This window comes from Schistocerca piceifrons, chromosome 1, assembly GCF_021461385.2.
Source record: "Schistocerca piceifrons isolate TAMUIC-IGC-003096 chromosome 1, iqSchPice1.1, whole genome shotgun sequence".
NCBI lineage: Eukaryota > Metazoa > Arthropoda > Insecta > Orthoptera > Acrididae > Schistocerca > Schistocerca piceifrons.
Window position 1 is genome coordinate 726,470,863 of NC_060138.1, and position 19,034 is coordinate 726,489,896.

The following is a 19,034-nucleotide window of genomic DNA, read 5'->3' on the forward strand; positions in this document are numbered from 1 at the left end:
TGCCTCCTCTATAGTATGAGTAGCAGTCTACTTTTTCCATAATGATTTTGTAAGGTTTTGTTTATGGAAATGAGGATAGCGTGATATTAGTGGGGAAATTGGTGTTTCAAATCTCTTAGTCTCTAGCCGTAAGTTACCTGCTAATCATACCACTCACACAAAATGAATGTGTGATTTATATCACATGTACTATATCTCTTCACTTTATGTTCAGAGGAGTGGTTGAATATACTGAAATTTACAATAAGTGAGAATTTACTGTTTACGCACCCTTTTTTGAGGTGGTCTTCACACTAGTTTTATTGGATGCCTTGGAATGATGACATCCTGTGAAAAGTATTGAAGTTCCATTTCACTGGTGCTGAATAACCATGTGCATTAGGTTTGTAATATGAATGCCATTGTTCCTCCCTACTGCTGGGGTAGTGAGAGTTTATGTTGCACTAAACAAGTCAGGAACGTTCTGGAAGAATGTAAATACTTTATTCATAAAGGAGATCACCGACCAAAAAGCAGAAGTGTTGAGGCATCATACACAAAAACTTTCTAGATTTCGGAGTAAATCCTCTCTTGAGCTAGAGTACAAATATACTATGTATGAAGGGGTGTGTGTGTGTGTGTGTGTGTGTGTGTGTGTGTGTGTGTGTGTGTGTGTGTGTTTTTGTTTTGGGGGAGGGGGGTGCTCTGTAGTGAGTGGCCTCCTTTAATCATAAAGTATTTACCAAACAAGTCAGATACGATCCAGATCTTGTTAGATAAACTAGAAAATTTACATGATGGCCATTATCTCTGCAGTAAACACCAATGTGTAATGAAGAAGGGTCCATGGCTATTCTGTTAACAGTCATTTTCTGTGCTTCCCAGAACACATATAGAAAAGTACCTTAGTAAAAAGCAGTGAACAAAAATCCTACCATCTCATTCCTTGTGTACAAGACCAACTATTTCCTTATCCGTAAAAGAAGGAATCATGTGAACTTGCACAGCACCCTCTAAGATTACCCATATGCCACCCTACTTACAGACTATCTGGAGGAAACATCTACTGTCACACCCAACATCCTGAACTACTTAGCTGATTCAGATTTAGTGACAATATATTTAGGAAAGGTGGTCTTGGCAAGATACACTGTCCTCTTTCCTCCCAATCCCAAAGTGATATGTGAAATATTTTAGTTGAAACTCTTCTCATCAAGACAATTTCTTTGAAGCTGAGCTCCACCTCTCTGATGGCTCTATATTAAGCCAAGGAATCACAAACAATTTGCCCATTTTAATAAATGCCACTCCTTCGATCTGAAACAGGTTTCACATATATTGTTATAATCCACACTTAAAATCTGCATTGATGAGCAATTCTTCTTCCCACATTCTTGAAGGAATTTTCAGTGCCATCACAAGCATGTGCTGTCCAAACTTATTCCACAATATGTTCTGTGCCATATCCTTTTCTATTGCATGTATTCCAATCACGGCCATTAACCATCTATAAGGAGCACTCTGCTCATTCCACATTACCAACATGAACAACAGCTGAACCACATCCATCAGGACCTCTACTATCTAGCATCATGTCTTACAAGAAAGAATATTTTCTCCAAAACCCTTTATGCCTCTTCCCCAAAATGATATTCCATTAGCCACACAACCTACAAAATATCCAGTTTCATTTTTAAACCACTCTTCCATCCATACTCTAGCCAGGAAAGTGATATCCATGAGAAAGACAAGTCCAAGCTCTGACTCGTGCTTTCCCCCATACATTATGTCCTAATACTGCCATACCACTAATCTACCCTATTTCTCTTAAAGGTAAACTTGTGTGAATGCAGCCACAACATACATTAACTCACTGTTAACTCACTGCAACAACAGCATGGTTTCCCAGTCTTTGGTGAATAATTGTGTTTTTTGGAAGCCACTGGTTGCATTCCTGTCACAATGTAGCTCGTTATGTATTATCTTTAACGTCATAACCTTTGTGAACAGCTGTATCATAGTCAATAACATGAAATAATAATTCACGGAAAGTTCTGGTTGAGAAGTTAATCAACATGCATGCAGCCAAATAACATGTCAGGTACACCAAAATCATAAGAAACATATAAAAAGGAATTAAAGATCAAGTAAGGGAAAAATTCTTACTCTGGTAAGAATAAATGTGTCCATCTGCTTGGCGAAAGAAGAATTTCTTTAACATCATCAACAGACAAAGTTGCATCAGGTAATTCAGAAATTCTTAAACTAATTATGCGTTCAAAATGAGGCTGTTTCTTAACCACAAGTCTCTCAGCCTTACTCCACAGTTCTTTTGGTACATTTTTGTCACACCAAGAAAATTCTGAACATGCAGCTTTGAGGACTAGTTGTGACTTGGCACAGGCTGCAAATAATTCTCTCATCCAAAGTGCTGCAACCCTCTGCTGGTGCTGTTCTAACTGTATATCTGCAGTTGCCGAGGCAAGTCGACACAGAAGTGTAGGTAAAATATTGAGGTTCTGTTGCAACAAGTTTAGCATAGGGCTCCAGATTTCAATTAACCATGGTGCTAGATGATCAGACTCATCTGAAAATAATTAATTATTCTTTTAGTTCTCATGAGCAACTAAACACATGTATGGTATTAAAAATAAAGTTCAAGCATCAAATAGGTAAACAGAAAAGGAACATGTAACAGAAAGTATAGCAATAATGCAAAAATGCTGCTCACCGCTAGCAACTCCCCATGGATGAATGTTACAAAAAAAACCCTGCATTCCTACGAAATTCTTTCATCTTTAGTGAATGAAGATAGAATGCCACAGTTTGGCCTCTATTATTGATTTCTTTGATGTAAGCTCTACAGACTGAGATGCTTTTTTGCCTAACTGTTATAACAGTGCTGTATAAGTCATGTAAGCTACTTTCCTGATTTAAACTAAACAAACATGAACAAAATAAAAATATACAATAAAGCTATGAAAACAATCTATGACCTGAAAATATTTATGGTGGTGATTTTCACATGTATGTTCTCCATCCCTGTATTTGTTCCTCACAACTTCGCAGGAGGAAACTTTGTGTACAATGGTTCTCACCAACCATGAAGTCTCAATCTATAACACTTTTCTCTTCTTTTTCTTCTTCTAATATTATTATTATTCCCTTTCATCTCTCTCTCTCTCTCTCTCTCTCTCTCTCTCTCTCTCTCTCTCTCACACACACACACACACACACACACACACACACACACACACACCTCTTTCTGCATTGGATTCTTAGTGATGTATTTTTTTTAAGATTGTGCCTCAAATAACTTTTAAATATTTAAAAAAAAATCAGAGTTCACTCCCATGAGCTGACAAAAATACCTCTTTATTACATCCAACTTTCCCTCCGACCATCAGGTATCAAAAGATATTAAAAACAGCTTACATAGCAGCATAAAACATATGGCATCAAATGGCATAAAATCCATCATAAATCAATGTTATGTATTTTACTACGTATTTGAAATATCTTCAATACCTGATAATCTGAGGGCAAACAGGTTGTAATAAAGATGTATTTATCAGCAGCTCATGGCAGTGAACTATGGCTATAAGTGTTTCCCCCCCCCCCCCCCCAAAATATTTGTTATACTGCCACACACTGATTTGCCTACTGTTCTCTTTCACTTCTAATTTTGTCCCATACCTACAATCAATTTTTTCCCATTGACCCAGCATCCGTGGTAAATTTTCCTCAATTTTTTAACCCTTACTAGTCTTACTCCAACCCTTTACTCTCTTCTGTCAGGATAGGGAACCCTTAGTACCAAAATATAGCATTTTTTTGTATTTACTTTTTCACATGTGTCCATCTGCTTTTTCTTAAGGTTTCCTCTACACCCCCCCCCCCCTCCCCCATGAACCATGGACCTTGCCGTTGGTGGGGAGGCTTACGTGCCTCAGCGATACAGATAGCCGTACCGTAGGTGCAACCACAACGGAGGGGTATCTGTTGAGAGGCCAGACAAACGTGTGGTTCCTGAAGAGGGGCAGCAGCCTTTTCAGTAGTTGCAAGGGCAACAGTCTGGATGATTGACTGATCTGGCCTTGTAACAATAACCAAAACGGCCTTGATGTGCTGGTACTGCGAACGGCTGAAAGCAAGGGGAAACTACAGCCGTAATTTTTCCCGAGGGCAAGCAGCTTTACTGTATGATTAAATAATGATGGCGTCCTCTTGGGTAAAATATTCCGGAGGTAAAATAGTCCCCCATTCGGATCTCCGGGTGGGGACTACTCAGGAGGATGTCGTTATCAGGAGAAAGAAAACTGGCGTTCTACGGATCGGAGCGTGGAATGTCAGATCCCTTAATAGGGCAGGTAGGTTAGAAAATTTAAAAAGGGAAATGGATAGGTTGAAGTTAGATATAGTGGGAATTAGTGAAGTTCGGTGGCAGGAGGAACAAGACTTCTGGTCAGGTGACTACAGGGTTATAAACACAAAATCAAATAGGGGTAATGCAGGAGTAGGTTTAATAATGAATAGGAAAATAGGAATGCAGGTAAGCTACTACAAACAGCATAGTGAATGCCTAATTGTGGCCAAGATAGATACGAAGCCCACACCTACTACAGTAGTACAAGTTTATATGCCAACTAGCTCTGCAGATGACGAAGAAATTGAAGAAATGTATGATGAAATAAAAGAAATTATTCAGATTGTGAAGGGAGACGAAAATTTAATAGTCATGGGTGACTGGAATTCGAGTGTAGGAAAAGGGAGAGAAGGAAACATAGTAGGTGAATATGGATTGGGGGACAGAAATGAAAGAGGAAGCCACCTGGTAGAATTTTGCACAGAGTACAACATAATCATAACTAACACTTGGTTTAAGAATCATGAAAGAAGGTTGTATACATGGAAGAACCCTGGAGATACTAAAAGGTATCAAATAGATTATATAATGGTAAGACAGAGATTTAGGAACCAGGTTTTAAATTTTAAGACATTTCCAGGGGCAGATGTGGACTCTGACCACAATCTATTGGTTATGACCTGTAGATTAAAACTGAAGAAACTGCAAAAAGGTGGGAATTTAAGGAGATGGGACCTGGATAAACTAAAAGAACCAGAGGTTGTACAGAGATTCAGGGAGAGCATAAGCGAGCAATTGACAGGAATTGGGGAAATAAATACAATAGAAGAAGAATGGGTAGCTTTGAGGCATGAAGTAGTGAAGGCAGCAGAGGATCAAGTAGGTATAAAGATGAGGGCTAGTAGAAATCCTTGGGTAACAGAAGAAATATTGAATTTAATTGATGAAAGGAGAAAATATAAAAATGCAGTAAGTGAAACAGGCAAAAAGGAATACAAACGTCTCAAAAATGAGATCGACAGGAAGTGCAAAATGGCTAAGCAGGGATGGCTAGAGGATAAATTTAAGGATGTAGAGGCCTATCTCACTAGGGGTAAGATAGATACCGCCTACAGGAAAATGAAAGAGACCTTTGGAGATAAGAGAACGATTTGTATGAATATCAAGAGCTCAGATGGAAACCCAGTTCTAAGCAAAGAAGGGAAAGCAGAAAGGTGGAAGGAGTATATAGAGGGTCTATACAAGGGCGATGTACTTGAAGACAATATTATGGAAATGGAAGAGGATGTAGATGAAGATGAAATGGGAGATACGATACTGCGTGAAGAGTTTGACAGAGCACTGAAAGACCTGAGTCGAAACAAGGCCCCCGGAGTAGACAATATTCCATTGGAACTACTGACGGCCGTGGGAGAGCCAGTCCTGACAAAACTCTACCATCTGGTGAGCAAGATGTATGAAACAGGCGAAATGCCCTCAGACTTCAAGAAGAATATAATAATTCCAATCCCAAAGAAAGCAGGTGTTGACAGATGTGAAAATTACCGAACTATCAGCTTAATAAGTCACAGCTGCAAAATACTAACACGAATTCTTTACAGACGAATGGAAAAACTAGTAGAAGCCAACCTCGGGGAAGATCAGTTTGGATTCCGTAGAAACACTGGAACATATGAGGCAATACTGACATTACGACTTATCTTGGAAGAAAGATTAAGGAAAGACAAACCTACGTTTCTAGCATTTGTAGACTTAGAGAAAGCTTTTGACAATGTTGACTGGAATACTCTCTTTCAAATTCTAAAGGTGGCAGGGGTAAAATACTGGGAGCGAAAGGCTATTTACAATTTGTACAGAAACCAGATGGCAGTTATAAGAGTCGAGGGACATGAAAGGGAAGCAGTGGTTGGGAAGGGAGTAAGACAGGGTTGTAGCCTCTCCCCGATGTTGTTCAATCTGTATATTGAGCAAGCAGTAAAGGAAACAAAAGAAAAATTCGGAGTAGGTATTAAAATTCATGGAGAAGAAATAAAAACTTTGAGGTTCGCCGATGACATTGTAATTCTGTCAGAGACAGCAAAGGACTTGGAAGAGCAGTTGCATGGAATGGACAGTGTCTTGAAAGGAGGATATAAGATGAACATCAACAAAAGCAAAACAAGGATAATGGAATGTAGTCTAATTAAGTCGGGTGATGCTGAGGGAATTAGATTAGGAAATGAGGCACTTAAAGTAGTAAAGGAGTTTTGCTATTTGGGGAGCAAAATAACTGATGAAGGTCGAAGTAGAGAGGATATAAAATGTAGGCAGCAATGGCAAGGAAAGCGTTTCTGAAGAAGAGAAATTTGTTAACATCCAGTATTGATTTAAGTGTCAGGAAGTCATTTCTGAAAGTATTCGTATGGAGTGTAGCCATGTATGGAAGTGAAACATGGACGATAAATAGTTTGGACAAGAAGAGAATAGAAGCTTTCGAAATGTGGTGCTACAGAAGAATGCTGAAGATTAGATGGGTAGATCACATAACTAATGAGGAAGCATTGAATAGGATTGGGGAGAAGAGAAGTTTGTGGCACAACTTGACCAGAAGAAGGGATCGGTTGGTAGGACATGTTCTGAGGCATCAAGGGATCACCAATTTAGTATTGGAGGGCAGCGTGGAGGGCAAAAATCGTAGGGGGAGACCAAGAGATGAATACACTAAGCAGATTCAGAAGGATGTAGGTTGCAGTAGGTACTGGGAGATGAAAAAGCTTGCACAGGATAGAGTAGCATGGAGAGCTGCATCAAACCAGTCTCAGGACTGAAGACCACAACAACTACCACAACAACAATTCCTCTACCCAAAAAATAAGTGATGAAGTTCAAGAATACCACTTGACAGCCAATATTAAATAATTAAAATGTTTGTAAACAATACCTGTGCTATCCGCTGTGAACATGTTCCATATACCAGCAGGTGGTATAAATACCTGACCACTCAGTAAATAGTCAACAGCTTTGTCACGTATGACAGGTGAACACTTATTCCTTTTGATGTAGTTTAACAACTTTTTCTCCAAACTTTCTGCTGCATTTTTGAGAGGCATCAATTCATCTGCATTCACTGTACCTTTAGGCTGCTTCTTTTTACTTGTATTAGCAAGAAATGTTTCAACTTCGTTCCTTGCTCCTCTAAATCCTGCATCTTTAATAGCTGTAATCTGCTTCAAAAACTTCCTGGAAAAGAAAAAAATCTGCAATTTTGGAATATTGAGCTCTCGTTCCTGTGGATGTAGAAAAATGATAATGAACTAAAGATTGGTCCACCTTTTTGATAGCACAAAATTACTTTTTTGCTTTACTACCCAAATACATTTCACCACAGTTAAGACATCCTCAGTAGGCTTTTCTCTTATAATTTTCATGACATACATACATACAGATTTTATTTAGGTTAGGAAATATGTTACATCAGATTTTGTTGTTATTTAGATTACATGGCACATTGCATGTGTCCTGTGGCTGCCAAAAGGAATCAGGCACAGGTCTAAATTAATATGGCATGTCATCTACAGACATATGGGACATTAGGATATCATCTACACTGAATTTTTGTTTATAAAACAGCCTTTAAAATATATATTCCAGCAAAAAATCATGTCATATGCTACTTTTTGGCCTTTGTTGCATTTGGTTTGTATTTGTGTGCCAAACATGTTTTTGTTGTTTTTGTGTGGTTAGAATTACCTGTGGACATCGGTAAAAATTTGTGAGGCTTTAGTAAGTACAACTACCTGGTGTGGGTTGTAATCCATGGATTATGTTTTGTATTTTAACAGCATTTATTCATGTTTTCTCCTGCTCGTTTGTGAATTCTATGTCTTGTTATGTTATTGTGGTTTTGACACACATTTCACAGAACAATTTACATTTTTGATGTGCTTTTGACGGTCATTTGTTTCACAGTTTTGTTTCAAATTGATGGCCATAAATTCTGTATTTGTTCCAATGGTTTTCATTCAGAGAGAGAGAGAGAGAGAGAGAGAGAGAGAGAGAGAGAGAGAGAGAGAGAGAGAGAGAGAGAGAGATAAGAGTTTTTGATATTTCATTTAAGGCACTGTATAGTGTTTTGTTGCAGAGTAATGTGTGATCATTGATGCCTTTATTGCCCTGAGTGACAGCTTTTTAGATGTCCTAGTTTTCTTCTACTGTTAAAAAATGTACAAATAATACTGCATTTTAGGGTCTGGTGGTCTGTTTCTGTGCCACTGGGTTGGTGGCTGTTTTTCATGTGGTGGTTTGTAAATCTGTAATGTGTGCTGTCACTTTTCAGTGCTCTTAAATGTTCTGAGTATCTTACGCTGAAATTTCTACATGTTTGTCCACTATATACTTAATCACAGTCTTTGCAGGTCAGGAGGTATATACTTGCCTTGTTGAATTTTTCTGTGGTGATATACACGTGAAAAATAGTAAAGTGTGTACACAGCTATTTTATTCCACCTAGAGCCTATCACTACTACAGGTGTCATTTAAACTTTTGTTCACATGAACTAGTACATTCTTCAAAACCAGTTATGTTTATTGAACCATTAACTTTTTTGAAAACTCATGATCTGCACAACAGCTATATGCACAGTATCTTTGTACTAACTCACTGGGCTCACGTAAGTTCGATTTCTCTTCTTTCTTTGTTTTTTTTTTTCCTGTTTTAACAGTCTTCCATCTTCTACCTTTGTTGTTCTGTCCATGTTTTTCATATTTTATTATTTCTTGTCTCAAAAGCCTTCTAAATTTACTATTTTATTCTTAAAAATACTCATTTCTAACTCTTGGATGTTGTTTCTTTCTGGTTCTTTTCATATTTCTGATATTGTTGACTTATTTTTCTAGAACTACACGCATTTTTGTTTTGTAAGCCTGTTGTCATTCGTTTGGAGACATATTCAAATAAGGTTAACCTTTGCTTTGCCATTACTTCTGATATTTTCTATTGTTGTTGTTGTGGTCTTCAGTCCTGAGACTGGTTTGATGCAGCTCTCCATGCTACTCTATCCTGTGCAAGCTTTTTCATCTCCCAATACCTACTGCAACCTACATCCTTCTGAATCTGCTTAGTGTATTCATCTCTTGGTCTCCCCCTACGATTTTTACCCTCCACGCTGCCCTCCAATACTAAATTGGTGATCCCTTGATGCCTCAGAACATGTCCTACCAACCGATCCCTTCTTCTGGTCAAGTTGTGCCACAAACTTCTCTTCTCCCCAATCCTATTCAATACTTCCTCATTAGTTATGTGATCTACCCATCTAATCTTCAGCATTCTTCTGTAGCACCACATTTCGAAAGCTTCTATTCTCTTCTTGTCCAAACTATTTATCGTCCATGTTTCACTTCCATACATGGCTACACTCCATACGAATACTTTCAGAAATGACTTCCTGACACTTAAATCAATACTGGATGTTAACAAATTTCTCCTCTTCAGAAACGCTTTCCTTGCCATTGCCAGCCTACATTTTATATCCTCTCTACTTCGACCATCATCAGTTATTTTGCTCCCCAAATAGCAAAACTCCTTTACTACTTTAAGTGCCTCATTTCCTAATCTAATTCCCTCAGCATCACCCGACTTAATTAGACTACATTCCATTATCCTTGTTTTGCTTTTGTTGATGTTCATTTTATATCCTCCTTTCAAGACACTGTCCATTCCATTCAACTGCTCTTCCAAGTCCTTTGCTGTCTCTGACAGAATTACAATGTCATCGGCGAACCTCAAAGTTTTTATTTCTTCTCCATGAATTTTAATACCTACTCCGAATTTTTCTTTTGTTTCCTTTACTGCTTGCTCAATATACAGATTGAACAACATCGGGGACAGGCTACAACCCTGTCTTACTCCCTTCCCAACCACTGCTTCCCTTTCATGTCCCTCGACTCTTATAACTGCCATCTGGTTTCTGTACAAATTGTAAATAGCCTTTCGCTCCCTGTATTTTACCCCTGCCACCTTTAGAATTTGAAAGAGAGTATTCCAGTCAACATTGTCAAAAGCTTTCTCTAAGTCTACAAATGCTAGAAACGTAGGTTTGCCTTTCCTTAATCTTTCTTCTAAGATAAGTCGTAAGGTCAGTATTGCCTCACGTGTTCCAGTGTTTCTACGGAATCCAAACTGATCTTCCCCGAGGTTGGCTTCTACTAGTTTTTCCATTCGTCTGTAAAGAATTCGTGTTAGTATTTTGCAGCTGTGACTTATTAAGCTGATAGTTCGGTAATTTTCACATCTGTCAACACCTGCTTTCTTTGGGATTGGAATTATTATATTCTTCTTGAAGTCTGAGGGTATTTCGCCTGTTTCATACATCTTGCTCACCAGATGGTAGAGTTTTGTCAGGACTGGCTCTCCCACGGCCGTCAGTAGTTCCAATGGAATATTGTCTACTCCGGAGGCCTTGTTTCGACTCAGGTCTTTCAGTGCTCTGTCAAACTCTTCACGCAGTATCGTATCTCCAATTTCATCTTCATCTACATCCTTTTCCATTTCCATAATATTGTCCTCAAGTACATCGCCCTTGTATAGACCCTCTATATACTCCTTCCACCTTTCTGCTTTCCCTTCTTTGCTTAGAACTGGGTTTCCATCTGAACTCTTGATATTCATACAAGTCGTTCTCTTATCTCCAAAGGTCTCTTTAATTTTCCTGTAGGCGGTATCTATCTTACCCCTAGTGAGATAGGCCTCTACATCCTTACATTTGTCCTCTAGCCATTCCTGCTTAGCCATTTTGCACTTCCTGTCGATCTCATTTTTGAGACGTTTGTATTCCTTTTTGCCTGTTTCACTTACTGCATTTTTATATTTTCTCCTTTCATCAATTAAATTCAATATTTCTTCTGTTACCCAAGGATTTCTACTAGCCCTCGTCTTTATACCTACTTGATCCTCTGCTGCCTTCACTACTTCATCCCTCAAAGCTACCCATTCTTCTTCTACTGTATTTATTTCCCCCATTCCTGTCAATTGCTCCCTTATGCTCTCCCTGAATCTCTGTACAACCTCTGGTTCTTTTAGTTTATCCAGGTCCCATCTCCTTAAATTCCCACCTTTTTGCAGTTTCTTCAGTTTTAATCTACAGGTCATAACCAATAGATTGTGGTCAGATATTTTCTATATTTTTGGTAAATATCCACATTACTTCTCATTTTCAACCATCTCTGGTTTGAATTGCACCCATTATTTTTCCAATAATTTGTCTTTCAAGTTTCTCTACTCTGTCCATTGTTAAGAATTCACATGCATATTAACATTCTGGTCTTAGCACTGTAGCACAGTGTTTTAATTTTATATTCCTAGATAATTAGTTCTTGTTGCAATATTTTTAGTAAAACCATGCATGCTTTACATTTATTAACTTTTACATCTATTGTAAATTTTCCTAGTGCTTTCTACTGAGCAGTTTCACCACGATATTTCAATTTACTAACTCATTATTTTACCTTTATGTGATTTTATGAATTTTTTTTTATATTTGTCATGAATTTTATTTTTTCAGCCGAAATGCTGAGAACAATTCTTTCCAGAAGATTTATCCAAGTACCTGGTTCTGTAAGATTTTCTGATAGTACCACAAAAGTCACACAGTTTACATTAATTCCATTTGAATTCCTTCCCAGAATTATTTGTTCAATTCGGTGACCTTTTCAACTCCATATTCCAGATACTTAATTTTTTTTTGCTAACCGTTAAACACTAAAGGTGATAAGCCATTTTCTTGTCCAACACTAGTTTTTATTTCAAATGGCTGAGATAATTCTCACATACATTTCAATTTAAATAATGTGTGCCAATTTGCCTTAACATAAAATTCTCTACTAATTTTATGTACTTTTTCTCTGACTACAGATTCCAATGATTTCTTGGAATCAATGACTTATACTGTTATAGATTTGCTGGTTAACACAATGTGACAAATTACTGATTTTAAATGAAAAATCTGTTCTGTGCATGATCATCTCTTTGAAATACCACACTCATATTCTCCCAGTTATTTGTCAAAAGTTTCTTCAGCTCTGTTCATGACAATTTTTTAAAACATTTTATAAGCCACTAGTATTATATAACTGGCACTCCTCTGCTGACAATTTGTTTGTTTCCCTTTTTCTGTAGTGATTTGAGTAATAATATTTTCTGCTCTTCTGGTATCTTGTCAGTTTTCCAAATGTTTTCAAAAGGCAGTGTAGACCTTTTATAGTCTCTGGTTCTTATCATTTCAACAATTCTGCTAAAATTGAGTTTTCACCACTTGCTGTGTTGTTTTTAGAATGTTGCCTTTGTTAATTTCTAGCTCTGTTAGAGGAAATTGAGATTTTCCTGTGTCTGAAAATTCTAATTTACCTGTTGGAACCGGACAGTCAAAGAGTCTGTCAAAATGTCTTGCTGAAATATAAATTATTCAATCCTAATTTTGCATTTTCACTTTTGAAAAAAATACTTAGTCCTTGATACCATTAAGCCCACGTTTCAAGGACTGGTAAAAATTTTAAAATTATCAAAAGTTTTTTTGATTTTCTGGATTACTTTTGATGTTTCTTTTCTCAGTTGTCTCTACTGCTCTAGGTGATTGTTTTGTTTTTGAACATCTCACTTTCTCAATCTATTAGCTCTGTATTCTGGTCTTGTTCACACTCATCACTCTACCATGTATTATTTTCATTTTTAGATAGTCCTAAAGCTTCCTCTGCCACTTTAGTGATTTTAGTCTCGAGTTCTTAACAATCACATTTCCAGTTGTCTATTTCTTCTCTAAATTTTTCTATATTTTCTTATATACAATCGGTTCTACTGGAGCTGTATCTGCTTACTTTCTGGATTTTCTTTTTGTTTTAAATGTGAGAAACTGAGTTTCAGTCTGGTTAGAGACAGAATGATCTGAATCAAATCCTCCCTTTCTGATCACTTTAATATTCATATGTTCCCGTGAAAATGTGTGGACACCAGTTTTAACTAGAATATTTTATACAAACTGATCAGTCTTTTATAACTGTTTATTTTTAAGTGTGCTCGATATTCTCCTATTGTAATGTCTCTTGCAGCGGTCTCTCCGCGATATTTTCAGAAATTTTATAAATTATATAACTCAGTACATATCTCAAAATCTCTCTTCTTATCTTACCGATTATCAATGCAAAGTAGCTTCAAGCCCAATTATTCCTTGGAGCGCCATTTACTCCATTGAATAGCTTCTCTGCTATCTATGTTTTCTCTTATGAAAAGAATGAAGGAATTCTTGCCGATTAGTCGTGAAAGAAGGAGGATGTATATGTATGTATTGTTGAGCTAGTCGCCATCTTGATGAGATTCTGTATGAGAAGGAATTTAATACATGAACTAAACTAAAGTAAGTGTGTTCGCGTATTATTTAACTGATAACTGATTATTATTGACAGTGTCTGCTTACTACGCTGTGTTGCACGGGATCAGTGGGGAACGTCTGATTTACACTGGACGAACCTGCCGTTTTGTATGCTCAAGATATCCAGTTACTTCAAATAAATAGGCTAACACGGTCTTACCAGCAGATCTCCAGTCTTCCCCATGTGATCACCGAAAGTTAATAATTATTACAAATGTTTCCAGGAGATCGACTGACAATTTTTGTCGCACCGAGACTTCGAAATTGCTTCACTGCCTTATGGAATTTAAGTTAAGCTCAATTTAATCAGGATAGAACAGTATTGAACTGTGTGAATGTGATAAGCCTGCTTTGTGAATGAAAATTCCCTTAACATACGCATGTTTTTACTATCCTGATCAGTGAAGCTAAATCAGGCCGGTGTGAGAGAGGTTTTTAAATTTTAGATACACAAAAAAAATATTAAACTATGACAGTCTCAAATTTCCTATTTTTCACAATGTGTGCATTAGTGTCACCAAGCAGTATTTTAGTACAGATTGTAATGAAGCGGCATATAGTTGTTATTAAAAATCATGATTTTCAATAACTTCTAGAAGCTGCAAATCCCTAAAATAATCTTACCATTTCCTTTCTGGTCCCTTATTAAGTCCTTGTTCTGAAAGTTAATCTACACATTCAGGCTAAACCTGTAATCTTGTGCTTCCACCAATCATCTGTGTAAGCTACAGCAATGGAAACTCAAGAGAAAAAGTGACAACTATCACAAATTCTCTTATGAGATATTAATGTTGAGCTGTCTCCAACCTACTGATTGATTTTAACACCACAGTGCTTCATGCCCTCATTTTCCTCACTTGTGAAAAACTCTTCCCACCTCTCCCCACCCCACTACCTCCAACCAATCAGCTTTCAGGGAAAATGAGTTGATCACTTAATTCAAGCCATAAAAGAAGTCTTCTTTTCCTATATTCACTGAACAAGAAAAAGTTGAAACTTGTGTCAACTATTGGAAAAACTCTCATGACCAAGTAGAGGCAAAATTCTGGACATTTTAATTTGCAGTCATCAAGCCACAGTCTTTGTTAATATATAGTTTCCAATGTATAAACCACTGCTTGAAATATTAAGCAATAGAAGTTTACAAAAGGTTTCACTCAAAACTTGTAAAAGGAAAGGTTTCTTGTTAACTGCATTTAGGTTGGTCAGTGTCATGGTTACCAATGACTGTATCAAGTCAAGAGGAGTGAGAATAAAACATGTAAAATCTTTGTTTTCAGAATGTTATGAAAATAGTAAAAGCCATAAAATAAAATATTTCAACTTACAATCCGATAAAATGTAGGCGTATTTCAAATACTTCAATCTGTTTATCAGGGGTATGTGGCTGGCTGATCACAAGTATTTTTTAAAAAATATTCCTTGCAGATAGACTGGCATACCAAAACTCCATTCATTCATCTGACTCATGTCCATTCAGCCTGCAAACATTCATAACATTTGAAAGACTATACTGATCAGAATTATATGTAATCAGTTCCATGTTTATGTTATCAGTGCCCAGCAACTTTTTCCTTTTTTTTCATGGATCACTTTTTGCAGCTCTTCAATTATCATCAAATCAACACAGTCATTGGTATTGGTGTTTATTTCTGGTCCTTCTTCATTATCAGTCCATAAACATTTAAAGTACTGTAACCATTGGGTCAATCGATATGAAGTGGTCCAGGGATGGTTGCTTGCCCATTTTCAAATATTTGAATTTCTTTATATATAATTGCCCTATATTTGAGAAGTTCAAAACAGTTTTTTAAAATAATTTATCTTGTACCTTTACTGGATGGCGGCCATTTTTATTTGTAGGCGTGCGGCAATTTTTCAGTCTGGAGACATCAGCGAAAATTTGAATATAACTGCACTGGGTTAAGTTACAACATTGCAATTGACATGATTGTTTTAGAAAAGTGTTGTCTACAACATTAGCTATTACACAAAATACCCTAAATTCAAAAATAACCAGTCAAAATTACCTCCAAAGTTTGGTATCCAAATTTTCAAAAATCCACTTTTTAGGCCCAAAAATAACAAACAAGGAGTGATTTATGGGAGTATTTTTTTCCTGCAGTTAGATATCATACACTACTAGCCTCATATACAGCAGGAACACTTACAAATGTTTCCTGAATTTTTGAAATTTGAAAATTTTCATTTTTTGTAAAGTTTGGGGTTAGTTATCCCAGGTGGGACTGAATACAAAAATGATTTTTGCACAGTTTGTACACCTATATGAGTGCAATGTACTGTAAAAATTTCAGCATTGACATGTGACTGAACAAAGATATAAATTTTTGAAAATGAGGAAATAATCCACATTACTCTACTACTGATGTTGCCTATTCATATGTGATATTAGCAGGATATAATCAATTATTATTGAAGCAAGGTAGTGAATTATATACAAAAAGTGGAAACATCGCCGAAATTAACATTTATAATATTTTAACATACTTAAATATTTTCAATTAACATCCTCTTCCAGTCACCTGAGGATTAAGAAAAGCTGCTTTTCTTTATCTATATAGCAGCACAGTCTGAACTCTAGGGTTTCTTAGGATTCTGTCAATTTCATTGGGGTCATTTCCAGTTACAGTAGAGGAAGATGAGAAACATTTGACATTAAACATATTTTCCATCGTGATTTTAATCCATGGCTACAGTTGCAGTAGCACTCAGATAGAGTATAGCATCAATAATGTCAGCATCATAACATTGCTGTAGTGGTGGCTAAAGCAAAAAAGGCAGATTTCATGCAAAGTAAAAGATGAAAGAAACTGTAATTTACCAGTAAAATAACCACTTCACAGTCAAAAATTTAAATTTTCTAGCTCATTGTCACCTTTATATTAATCAAAATTTGTTCAGAATTTATCATAATTAATTGTAAATATCTAGTGAACTAAGGACATTTCAGCCATAGTTCTGGAAGTCCAACTACAACTGGTCACTAAACATTTGCTGGATGGCACTCAATCTTACTACCTATATTATAGGCCATTAAGGGCATCCTTTTCCTTAGTCATTGATTTATGATGGCGCAAATCCACATATGACTGAGTAAGGTACCTGTTTGTTCAAACAAATTCAAGATACCGTTTATTCAAATATCTTATGACGAGGGTATTCTACACAGCTTAAGTAGGAATTGAGGTAGCTGATTATGTAGCTAATTGTAACATACAGAACCTGTACAGTGACTGTCATTTTGGTTGCGCAGCACGAGACGTGGGACTTAGGGAAAGTAGGAAAGGTGTGGACGGGGCCTAATAAGTTACTGTTGGTTGCACAGAAAACACACATTTTATTTTTAAAAAACAACAAACTCTCAACAATCTTATTTTTAAAAATTTTACTACACTGGCAGCTGAAAGCCTTATTAGAAGAATTGCAAGTTATTGTCGGCTGAATGCCACAAGCAATGTTACACACAATCAACAGCTGAAGGCCTGATTAAGAAGGTCCAAAATTATTCAGCGGCTGAAGGCCAGAAGCAATTTCAAAAATACACAATGGCTGAAGGCCTGAATTACCAATAAGGTGGACAATTACACGTTAAAAATACAAAAAACCCTTTTAACAATTTTAATAACTGTCATAAGTTACAGTTACAGCTGAAGGCCTTGTAAAGACAGAACTGAAATTATTCGTCGACTGAAAACCACAGTCAATGTCAATTAATGGCTGCAGGCCAAAATTACAAGTGGGGATGGCAATAACATGTTACAACATTAGGGTAAATTTAAAACAATTATGACAACTTGTTCAAGTAAGACAGAGTGATCGACAGACAGTGCTCCCTGGATCGACCTGAGGAAGGTGACTACAGCTCTGTAAGTTGCAAGACAGGCAACCAAGAGTTGTACTCACATAACAGGATGGCAACTCACACTAGGGGTAGCTTAAGTGCCGACCAACTGGCTAACCCCGCGCTGGTCCATCGGAAGCCGAACTGAATTCAATTCGTAACACCTCTCCAAATCCAGTACGGAGACAGCATTAAAATAACTGCCCATTCAGAAGCACAAGATACACACCAACAACTCACAATACTAAAATCAGTCACCGTGAAATGAACCCAGATGAATAATATTGGCACAAAAACAGAGAAGCCAGAAGCGGTCAGAAAACCAAATGCACATCATCCGCTGCGACGGCCGACAGAATGACCAACCGACGGTTGTTTCCACTCACGTCAGGCACAGAAAAGATCCCAGTATAAATTGTCAACTTACAACTTATTGCCATGCGACAGGCGGGCGGACACACACACACACACACACACACACACACACACACACACACACACACACACACACACACACACACACACAGAGAGAGAGAGAGAGAGAGAGAGAGAGAGAGAGAGAGAGAGAGAGAGAGAGAGAGAGAGAGAGAAGGGGGGGGGAGGGGGGGGGGGAGGGAGGTGAAAGTTGCACTACTCGAATATCACGGTCCATTCAACTAAAACTTCCTGAATCCGGTCCTTGACATAGTTGTGCACTCTCGCAACCACATCCATCTGTCGGACAGTGCATGTGTGTCACCAGCGGACGGGAGAGTACTGGCTGTCCAGCCCTGACTGCTGCTCCGTCCCAACTCAACTCCCTGGGCACACAACGACCCGGAAATACTAGAGGCCGCTCCAAAGATGGTACCACAGTAAGCACTTTCGACAAGCGCTGCTGCTGCCACTCATGGACAGGCAAGGCAAGCAAATGTAGTGGCACAAGTGAACACACTAAGAAAACGAGATGCCACTATCGCTATTACACGATACCAAGCTATGAACGACATCAACACGAGCCGCACATGGCTCACAGCAGACATAAATATTTTTTATGCAGTTATCTGCAGAATTAATGTAATTATGACAATGAACACAGTTGTCAGTTTTCGGATTATTCAAATAGATGCAATCAAAATATACTTAGTTTTCAAACTGAATTAAACGTTTATTTTAAAAACAGCTGCGCATTATTTAACTTCAAAGTGAGCAATATTTAATCGATAACCAAAATTTATCTTTGGTCTCATAGATGGATGTTTGCGTTTAATTACTCATAATGACAGCATATACACTGCATTAACAAAATCAAAATAATAATTAAATTGCAATGGAGGAGAAATCATTAACCTTGATGGTGACTGACTATCATTCAACATTTCACTGCACTCATTAACTGTAAAATAAGAAAACCAGTATCATCTGAATGTAAAGATGTCATGACACATCA

The 19,034-nt window shown here is 37.3% G+C and overlaps 1 protein-coding gene across 2 annotated transcripts in view; it reads right to left on the reverse strand.

Annotated features, from left to right (window-relative positions):
• The window catches only part of LOC124789859, a 115,438-nt gene that overhangs the window by 20,246 nt on the left and 76,158 nt on the right, over positions 1-19,034 (reverse strand). For both annotated transcript variants that reach the window (XM_047257374.1, XM_047257382.1), the window contains exons 6-7: positions 7,266-7,564; positions 2,146-2,566 (exon numbers count right to left, since the gene is read on the reverse strand). In XM_047257374.1, coding sequence (XP_047113330.1) covers positions 2,146-2,566; positions 7,266-7,564 — 720 coding nt within the window. The remainder of the gene's footprint in view (positions 1-2,145; positions 2,567-7,265; positions 7,565-19,034) is intronic.